The sequence below is a fragment of the Brassica oleracea genome, chromosome C3 (assembly GCF_000695525.1).
Source record: "Brassica oleracea var. oleracea cultivar TO1000 chromosome C3, BOL, whole genome shotgun sequence".
NCBI classification, from domain to species: Eukaryota; Viridiplantae; Streptophyta; class Magnoliopsida; order Brassicales; family Brassicaceae; genus Brassica; species Brassica oleracea.
Window position 1 is genome coordinate 61,571,225 of NC_027750.1, and position 10,191 is coordinate 61,581,415.

A 10,191-nucleotide genomic window follows, 5' to 3' on the forward strand; every position below is an offset into this window, starting at 1 on the left:
AAAAAATTTAGAATCAAAATCTTGGGTTTTTTTAGCTCATTGTGGAGAGAAAGTGAGAGATATGTTGTGTTTAGTTCACAAGAATGGAAAAAGAAGAAGGGTAAATCGATTTTGGGAGCATTAAGAGCTTCAAATTGGTTGTTCATGGTGGTTGTGGTATTGATGACAATGACAATCTTGTAATTACTTGAAGATGATGAGGGTGAGAGAGTAAAAATGTCATTTTCGAAAAAAAAAAGAAAAAAAAAATTGATGGCATTTTCATAAATTATATGAACTTGTGGGGTGAATAAGGCAAAACCAATTTTCAAAAAAAAAGAGGTTAGTTTTGTGTTTGACTTTAAGTTATAGGTTAATTCTGCAAAAATCCCTATATTTAACGGTTGACTCATGGATTATGGATCAAAGTTGATTTACAAAAGGTTGCGTAAGTTGAGGTATACGGAAACAAAAATGTCCAGTTCAGGTATGCGATGAACTACATTTGGAGTCAAGGTAAGTAGAATTTTACGAACTCCTTCATATATGAAATTCCATTTTCTGCTCCCAAAAGAACAGACATGGTTTCTCGGGGAATAATAATCTGACAACCTGCCAAATTCACCATCCAATGAGTGCTCCACTGATTATAGAAGAAGTAATAACAAAAAGTGTGGTTAGTATTATATACCAACGATATCAGCATGCTCTTGGATGAACAATGGGTTTTAGATATGGATGTTCTGAGTGTGCAATCGGATTTCGTTCAGAGTCAATCCAGGTTTGGGTTTCCGGGAGCACAATATTAAGTGCTTTTTAGATATTATAAAAGTTTGGTACGGTGTCAATTTGGATTTACTCTGGTTTGGTTCAGATATAGTTATGCATGGGCATAAAATCCATAATCTGAAATCCGAACCGAACCCGAACCGAAAAACCCGATCTGTACCCGGTCCGAAATGTAAAAAATACCTGAATGGATCTTGTAAGGTGGTACAAAACATATCCAAACCCGAAGTGTTATTAACCAAACCCGAACGGGTAATCCGAAAAACCGAAAAAACCAAAAAAATCCGAAAAGATATCCGAAGAAACCGGTCCGAATGTCCAAACTAATATACAATATAATTATATGAAACATGAATATATACTTCAATGAAACATGAATATATACTTCAAATATCCAATTTCATATTTATTTTGATATGGTATCTAACAATAAGTATTTAAAATTTAAATAACTACTTTAAATACTTAATTATATATAAATAAATATATATTTCTTATGTTTTGCTTTTAAATTTTAGATTTTATTTTGGTATATCCGAACTGATCCGATATAACCCGAATCCAAATGATATATGGTTATTTTATGGGTTCTATGATGTGATACAAAACCGACTCGAACCCGATGTGTTATATCTGAATCCGACCCGTACTTGCAAATCTACTAGAATAGGATCTAGAAGGTGTTATCAAAAAGAACCGAAATCCAAAAAAACCGACCCGAACGTCAACGGGCACCCGAACGTCCATGCCTAGATATAGTAATACATTGTAAACCCGTTTGAACTTGTTCTAATTCGAGTTTGGGTTTCTAAAACAAGATATTTGTTTGGGTTGAGTTCGGATAAACTCAATATCCGAAATATCGGCGGATATTATGTCAGCTTCAATTTGGTATAAAATTTACCTTTTTGGATCGGTTCGAATTTTTGAGTTTAGTTTTTTTGCCCACCCCTAATAAGTTCACTGAAAGGCCGCCAAGTTTAAGGAAACTTCAATGCGTGTGTCTTCCTGTTACGTTATAGGTTGGCTCCATTTGAACTTAAAAAGGAATTCTCTATAGTCGGTGCTCGAAATTCGAAGCTGCGTTGCATTACAAAATATTAAGATCAGCCAATCTGATACAAATGTCTAAAATTATTCGGTTTGTAACACTAAAGAAGTAACGAAATTATTATTTTTAGTTTGATTCGTTTTTAACAGCAAACAACGTATCAAATAATCAATATTAGAAAGCTGTGACCCAACGAAAGCACATGCACCATTAATGATCAACCACATGAAACTACCATCTCTCTTTCTCTTTGCGTTTCATTTCCAGCAGCTATATAAACTAATGTCACTTGCCTCAACTTCCATCAACAGTATTACATCTGAGATCTACAAAAATGAAGTCTTCTTGCGGTACAAGGTTCACGTTCTTGGCTCTCTATCTCTTTGCGGTACAATGTGTCTATGCGGGTAGCTTCCACAAAGATGTGAATATACATTGGGGTGATGGACGTGGAAAGATACACGACAATGAAGGCAAACTTCTTTCTCTTTCGCTTGACAAATCCTCTGGATCCGGTTTTCAATCCAACCAAGAGTTTCTATATGGCAAAGCTGAGGTTCAGATGAAGCTTGTCCCTGGTAACTCCGCTGGAACAGTCACAACTTTCTATGTAAGTAACTTACAACTTGGCATTCTTTTCATATTTTCAAATTTGCTAGGTTACATATAGTTAATGAGTTTGTTGGTGTTTTATGATGACTTTTGTGTAGCTTAAGTCCCATGGAACTACGTGGGATGAGGTTGACTTCGAGTTCTTGGGAAACATTACTGGTCATCCGTATACTCTCCATACTAATGTTTACACTAAAGGCTTAGGAGACAAAGAACAACAGTTTCATTTATGGTTTGACCCAACCGCTGGCTTTCACACTTACTGCATCACATGGAACCCTCAAAGTATCATGTAAGCGTGTTCTTATAATCCCTTCTCATATGTTTTAAGACTAAGTGTTCATGAATCAAGATTCTCATATTGTTTTTTTTCTTCATTTCCAGTTTTACAGTTGATGGCATTCCCATTAGAGAGTTCAAGAACTCCGAGTCTATTGGTATACATTTCCCAAAGAGCCAACCAATGAGAGTCTACGCGAGTCTTTGGGAAGCCGAGCATTGGGCTACAAGGGGAGGATTAGAGAAAACAGATTGGTCAAAAGCTCCCTTCACTGCTTACTACAGAAACTACAACGTCGAAGGATGTGTTTGGGCTAATGGTAAATCATCTTGCCCCAAGAAATCCCACTGGTTTACTAAGAAACTGGGTAAGGGGGGTATGAATAAAGTGAAATGGGCGCAAAGAAAGTACATGGTGTATAACTATTGCACCGATAAGAAAAGGTTTCCTCAAGGTGTTCCTGCTGTGTGCACTTAAAGTACTACTATTGATTCTTGAATAAGTTACTTGGCATTGTCTTAGTAACCCACAAGAGTTTTTCTTTCAATTGTTGCTCATATATATGTGTGCATGTGTAAGATTTTTAAATTAATAGTGAATAATAGACATATGGAATCAAAAGTTTTCGTTACTAAAACAGCTCCACTTGATGTGTGAAACTTGTAAATTATTAAGAGAGCAATGAGAAATGATCATTACAAAAATGACACAACAATTATTGGGACTAGTTTGTCAAAATAAAAATCTCAAATATACTAGCTTACTCGTCGAAGCTTATAGTATAACGTTTAGTTACTATTTAAGATCCGCCGAATGAGAATTGTATATATAAATTATTTTATGTACTATTATTTATTTTACATTCTTTTACATATTATAAAATAACAAAATAATAAATATTTATTGAATAATTGAGAAATCATTAGTTATTACATATATTATCAAATTAACGCACACACATAGATTAAAATTTTCACTCTTGTTTATTTACAATTATTTTATGCTAAGTAATTTAAATAATCACTTTTATCTATTTTATATGGTATATAATTAAATTTAAATATATTAACACAAATATATAATGTATTTTAATAAGATTTTTTAATCATATGGTTTTATGATTATTTTTATCCCTTTTCTAACAAATTTTTGTAAGCAGATAACAAAATTTTCATTGTGAGACTTTTAATAGTTTTAATAAATTTATAATAGTTCTTTAAAAGTCACTACAAATTTTGAAATTAAAATTAAATATTAAGTTCCCAATACTTGTTCAATGCAAATTTTGAAATAAAAATATTTTTATATGGTATATATATATATTATTCTGAATACCTATTAAATGATAATTTTACACATATAGTTTTATGATCATTTGTCTTTTTATAATTAAAAATTTAAACAAGTGATCACAAAAATTTCAATATGAAACTTATAACAGCTTTACTAATTTATACTCACTTTTTAAATTCAAAATATAATATATACGAAAAAATCTAAAATTTTATTATATGGTATAATGTGATCGCTTTATTTATTTTAATAATATAAAAGTTAACAAAATAATTGAGTATAAGCAAATTGTTATCAAATCTTTATTATTTAAATCATTAATTGTCATACATATATTTTAATCATATTAGGTAATTTGTAACTTTTATTTAAAAAAAGAAGAAAAAATATTAATTCTACATAATTAGTTAATTTTATAATTGGTATAGTGAAAATATAATATATATTTAGATGGACTAACATATTTCTTAAAAGATTTTGAGAAGCATTCTGATGATGATGTGTTTCATAGCTAAAAATGTTGTATTAATTTTCAAAAAATAATAAGGGATATTATATCACACATAACATTACCAAATCGTCCAAGCTTATGTTATAATTTTTTTTTTTAATAAAAGGCTTTCATATTAGATAAAGAAAAGAAACTTTCGGTACATAAATACAAAAAAATGGGAAGGGGGCCTATTACCGAAGCAAAGAGAGAAAAGTTATTAAAAACTAACAAACTCCACATCAGAGAATCGGTGGAGAGCTGAAACTAAGGTCTAGAAGACCAGAATTGGTGAAGATCAGCACCTAGTGGAAGGCCTGTATTGAGAAGAGCAGTGCCCTTATCCTTAATCGTCCGCATAATGCTTCGAATCAAGACGACCTCAGGGAGGGTAATACCATCATGAGAACGTCTATTGCGTTCCCTCCAAACCTCAAACAAAACAGCAGCCCACACCTGGTAAGCAGCCACCGTAGCCGGAGCCCTCTTGGGTAATGATATAAGCCAGTTGATCACAAGGTCCCAGTTCCTTGGAACCGAAACAAATCCCAACTTATGAACGCAAATACTCCAACATGTCCAAGAATAATTACAATAAAAAAATAGATGATCTCTATTCTCATCAGAGAGACCACACAACAGACAAGTAGTTTCAATATCAGAATTCCAAGACTTTACTCTCATTAAAGTTGGATTTCTGTTGAGGAGGAACAACCAAGCATTAGTGGAGTGCTTGGGAATGATTTCAGTATGCCAGGCAATACTAGCTCCAACGAGCAGTTGTTGTTGAGGCCGAATAAAATTCCACAAAATCTTTGACGAGAAGTGTGAGTAAGTGATAGAGTCAATGACCCAAGTGGCTTTATCTTGCTGTGATGAAGGAATAACAGCAGAAATAGAAACCATAGCTCCGAGGTGGAGATCTGACCTTGCCGAGGGCAGGTTCCAAGAGCCATTAACAATATAATCTGAGACCAGGGAGTCAGACGGGATACCAAGTTGAGTAGGCGCAGAAGCTCCCAAAAAGGTGATCAAAGGCCCAATGGATGTCCATGGATCATACCAGAAGAAAGTGTCATCTCCTCTCCCCACATTGATGCGAAGGAAGGGAAGAGCAAGGATTCGGTACTTGAGAAGACGCCGAAATGTCCACGAGATAGAGTAGTTCTTTTCGTTTAAAGACCAGAAGGATCCATTTGAGAGATACTTATGACGACACCAAGCCACCCAAAGAGATCCCGATCTAAAGAATAAGAACCAAATAAGCTTCAGGCTGAAAATTGCATTCCATGAAGAGAGTCTCCGAAGTCCCAAACCTCCTTCACTTTTGGGAAAGCAAAGGGCATCCCAAGCAACCTTAGCACCATTAGAATTATCAAGAGTACCTTTCCACAAGAAGGAAGTAGTCAAGCTGTTGATTAGCTGCTTAACACGTTTAGGCAGAAGGAAAGCTGAAGTCCAGAACCCCACAATACCCGAGATCACAGTGGAAATCAACCTTAGTCGACCCGCCAAACTCAGACGGCGATGGAGCCAGCCGTTGGGCTTTCTTCTAATCTGGGAAATAAGGGGGTCACAGTCCTTGATCGTGAGCTTTTTAGAACACAGCGGAAGACCGAGGTATCTAACTGGTAGGCTTTCAGAAGATAGAAGAAATTTCGTCTTGATTCTATCTAGGGGCTCCTGTGGCAGGCCAGAAGAAAACATGGAAGTTTTGTGAATGTTAACCGCAAGACCTGATAGATTCTCAAATTGAGAGAGAATGGTAAATACACCAGCCAGAGATTTCTCAGAGCCATCATAGAAATTAAGTAAGTCATCCGCAAAAGCCTGAGTAAGCTGAATATGAGAGCAACCTAGATGATAATCGAAGATGCCAGCCTTGGTAGCGTTATCGAGCATAATGGATAGGACATTCATCACCAACACAAACAAGACCGGAGAAAGAGGGTCCCCTTGTCGAAGCCCTGTACGACCTTTAAAATACCCAGCTGTAAACCCATTGATAGATAGAGAGAACGTTGGGGTAGTGATGCATGCCTTGATTGCAGAGATAATATTGGCTGGGATATTATACGCTTGGAGAGCAATTAGAATAAAATCCCAACGGACAGAGTCAAAAGCCTTAGATATGTCAATCTTAAGAGCGATCCTGGGAGAAGATTTTTTAGAGTGATACCCGTTGAGGACTTCGAAAGCCAGCAACACATTTTCCAAAAGAAGCCTATCCTTGACAAAGGCTGTCTGATTAGGGAAAATCACATCAGGCAACACACACTTGAGCCGGTTTGAGGTGATTTTTGTTATTAATTTGTATAGAGTATTCAGACAAGAAATGGGTCTGAAATCCTCTATACACTCAGCTCCTGGGCGCTTCGGAATCAACACCAAAGATGTTCTATTCACAGCTGTCGGCATAAAAGGCGCCCTGAAAAAGTAGTGAACTGCCTTCAAAACCTCTTCACCAATAAAAGACCAGGTTGCTTGGAAGAATTCACAAGGAAACCCGTCAGGACCAGGGGTTCTACTCTTAGGCATCTTAAAAAGAGTCTCCGTGATCACTTCACTTGATATTTCAGCTCCTATAATAACTTGTTTCGGATCTGAACATTTGAAGATGATAATTCTATTTAGCAAATCCTTGAGTGAAACACAATTATCTCTTTTGATATCCTGGAGGACAGAAGAAAAATGCCTTTCCGCAATCTGGTGAACCTCTTCGAGAGAGGCAGAACGAGACCCATCACTCCTCAAGAGATACTTGATCGCATTGGACCCATTGCGGAAAATCATTAAGCTGTGAAAAAACTGGGTATTGAGATCCCCTCCCTCTAACCATTTAATTCGAGATCTTTGGCGGAAGAAGCATTCCTCAGCCAACCTAAGAGAGATCCAGAGAGCCTTATTTTACGCTCATTTTCGAAATTATCTGGCGTAGGATCATCAAAAGATTTAATCTGACACACTCGGAGATCATCCTCTGCCTGAAGGACTCTCTTCTCAATATGGCTGAAATTTTCCTTGGCAATGTCCCTGACCACCATCTTAATCTTCTTTAATTTAAAACATAACCCAGAGAGAAGACCATTACCAGAATCCAATTCCTCCCAAGCCGACCGAATGGTAGGCAAGAAGGAAGGAAGCGATAGTAAAGCACAATTAAACATGAATGCTTTGGTGCCAAACGATGGTGGAGGAGATGATAACCTGATGTGACAAGGAGTATGATCCGAAAAATCAGGCGGATCAAATGAGCAGTGAGCCGTAGGAAACTGAGCTAACCATTCATTATTTACCAAACACCGATCCAAACGCTTGGCAATTGGCGTCGACGGCTGGTGGTTGGACCAAGTAAAACGAGGCCCCTGTGATGGTAAATCCACAAGACCCAGTTGACAGAGAACTTCACCAAACTCACGCATTGAGGAAGTAGAAGACACACAAGCCACGTTAGAGGATTCATGTGGCCCCAAAGATTCGTTAAAATCACCCACCACCGTCCAAGGCTTGGAGTCCAAACCAAAAGAGACAAGGGTGTCTTGAAGAGAAGACCAGAGATCCCTCCTTTCGTCAACCTCAATTGAAGCATAAACAGCAGAATAAACAAAAGAGATTCCCGATTCTAGCGTAACTTGAACTGTTATAGATTGAGCATCCAAAAATAGAGGTAAAACCTGAATGCTACTCCGATAGATAATCCAGATCCGACCCAACTCAGAGTACTGATAGTTAGCCAGCAAACTCCAATTAGGTGCGATAGCCGATAAGATAGAATATTTAGTTATATCCCTTACGTGTGTTTGCAAAAGGGCACCAAAAGTAACTTTCTTGTTTTTCAGCCACAGAGCACGGGGTCTATGCATTGAGATATCGTTGATGCCGCGCACATTCCAAAAAAAATTATCCGACATATAGATATTAGGCGTGGTGACGACCCCTATGAGAGAGGGGAAATGCACCACCCGATCCTGAGCCTGACTGAGTTAACTTACGCTTCTTCTTTTTTTTTTTTGTTTTTTCCCGGAAGAAGATGAAGAAGAGTAATGATTCAAATAAAGTCTTTCTCTACCTTTGACTAGTGACAGGGCCGTCTCATCCCCATTAAAATCCAAATCTTCACGATCAGAACCAGAACCCTCATGAGGGGCTTCTGAATACACACCGGGCTCTGTGTCAGAACTCAACAGATTGAACGCATTGGAAGTTGAGGTACCAATGGCTGGGGAAATGTCTAACACGCGACCTTTAAACGCATTGGTAACAGGGGTGAAAGGAACCTCAAAAACATCTGGCTCTTGCCGAACTTCCGAGACCGGAAGCAAAGAATCAGTTGAAGTGACATGAAGGGCAGGGAGCTCTTTCTCAGGGATAACATCCAGAGGGGCCGACTAAGAAACTCTGGAATTCGAACCTTCTACTGTCTTAGCAGAGAGCTCCTTGACTAACGAATGATAGACACCAGAGACCTCAGGATTGAGGGGACAGTTTTGGGTCGGTTTAGTTCGCTGCTGCAAACCAGAATGCCCAACAACTTCCTTTGCAGGGGTAACTGAAGTTTGGACTTGCTTATCCTTACGCTGTTTAGGAGCCTTAGTATGAGATTTTTGTTTATTCTGCTTCGGGGGTGTCTCCAACAGAGGACAGAAGGAGACTTTGTGCCCGAACTCACCACAAGAAGAACATAACGGGGGCAGCCAAGGGTAGATAACAGTAAGGGTATCCACACTTCCATTTTCCCTCTCGATTTCTACGGAACTAGGAAGCCTCTTAGTGAGGTCAACAATGACCTTGATTTCCACTGAAGAGATGCTAGAGAAGGGTTTTGCATCAACAATAACTCCAAGAGGCTTAGAGATAATACCCATGCCTTCATCAGTGATGAGATCAAAGGGGACTTGCGAGAGTGTTGCCCATACTGGAGCTCTGTTAAGAGATGGAGGGTCTGTGCTAAACGACGCTTTCCATTCAGTAACAAAGAACGGAGAATCACCCACACGCCAAAGCTCATGCCTTAGGATCTTTCTCCGGAGTAACGCCGAGGAGATTCGAAATAGATAAGCGTTGGCTGTTAGATAATGAACGCCAACCTTCTGGTCCTTACCCCAAATAAAATTGAGCACTCCCCAAATCTTACCATAATACGGGGCTTTACCGTAGAAGATACCGACAATGAAGTCAGAATGAGCCTGGGCACCACGCTCGAAAACCGCTCGGACAGACATCACTGACGGAGTAGTCAACGAGCTAATTAGAGTTTGACCAAATCGTCTTTTGTATCACCGACGGAGATACTTATTGTAGACACACTTATGTTATAATTTTTACTCGAAGAAAATGAATTTATTTTGTTTTTTCTCGAAATTTAATTATATTGAGGAAACAGTATAGTCATGATGCAATGCATCTCTGATTACAGTAGGAACATTTGTATAGTATTCGAAAGAAATTTCAGGATGCATGTCTTGAGACGCAAGTATGTCCGCCGGTTTGTTGCTTTCTCTCGTTATCCTTTGAAACTTTACCTCTGCAAACTTCTTACTCCAAGTCCAGACTTCTCTTACATAGTTATACATTCCAAAGCTGATTGTTTTTTCTGATACAAGATTCGCTAGAGGCTGACAATCACCTTCAAATATGATTCTGCGATATCCTTTAGACCATGCGTTTTGCATTGCAACCAATAAAGCCTAAAATTCA

The 10,191-nt window shown here is 37.8% G+C and overlaps 3 protein-coding genes across 4 annotated transcripts in view; 2 read left to right on the plus strand and 1 right to left on the minus strand.

Annotated features, from left to right (window-relative positions):
- The window catches only part of LOC106332359 (RING-H2 finger protein ATL14-like), a 4,144-nt gene extending 3,292 nt beyond the window's left edge, over positions 1 to 852 (plus strand). The window contains exon 2 of one of the 2 annotated variants that reach the window (XM_013770827.1): positions 596 to 852. The gene's annotated coding sequence lies outside the window, so the exon portion shown is untranslated. Of the gene's footprint in view, positions 1 to 592 lie in introns of both variants that reach the window. The other variant, XM_013770828.1, reaches the window with a different exon arrangement.
- Positions 853 to 2,065: 1,213 nt separating this feature from the next.
- Positions 2,066 to 3,215, plus strand: LOC106332997 (probable xyloglucan endotransglucosylase/hydrolase protein 19). Its single transcript, XM_013771476.1, has 3 exons — positions 2,066 to 2,429; positions 2,530 to 2,723; positions 2,816 to 3,215. The coding sequence occupies exons 1-3, from the start codon at positions 2,154 to 2,156 to the stop codon at positions 3,186 to 3,188; spliced, it is 843 nt and encodes a 280-aa protein (XP_013626930.1). The 5' UTR covers positions 2,066 to 2,153; the 3' UTR covers positions 3,189 to 3,215.
- A 4,110-nt stretch (positions 3,216 to 7,325) lies between these two features.
- On the minus strand, positions 7,326 to 9,716 carry LOC106331153. The gene is made up of 3 exons (XM_013769483.1): positions 8,906 to 9,716; positions 8,564 to 8,851; positions 7,326 to 8,131 (listed from the first exon to the last, which is right to left on the minus strand). Exons 1-3 carry the CDS (start codon positions 9,714 to 9,716, stop codon positions 7,326 to 7,328), a joined length of 1,905 nt encoding a protein of 634 aa, XP_013624937.1.
- Positions 9,717 to 10,191: the final 475 nt, after the last annotated feature.

Bases quoted from the DNA above. Each gene is read 5' to 3' on its own strand.
- LOC106332997 (XM_013771476.1), top strand. From the start codon at position 2,154: ATGAAGTCTTCTTGCGGTACAAGGTTCACGTTCTTGGCTCTCTATCTC. The intron at 2,430-2,529 runs GTAAGTAACTTA...ACTTTTGTGTAG, and splicing joins GAACAGTCACAACTTTCTAT to CTTAAGTCCCATGGAACTAC. The intron at 2,724-2,815 runs GTAAGCGTGTTC...CTTCATTTCCAG, and splicing joins TGGAACCCTCAAAGTATCAT to TTTTACAGTTGATGGCATTC.
- LOC106331153 (XM_013769483.1), bottom strand. From the start codon at position 9,716: ATGTCTGTCCGAGCGGTTTTCGAGCGTGGTGCCCAGGCTCATTCTGAC. The intron at 8,852-8,905 runs GTTCGAATTCCA...TCCCTGAGAAAG, and splicing joins CTCTGCTAAGACAGTAGAAG to AGCTCCCTGCCCTTCATGTC. The intron at 8,132-8,563 runs GTAGAGAAAGAC...AATCTATAACAG, and splicing joins GGCCCTGTCACTAGTCAAAG to TTCAAGTTACGCTAGAATCG.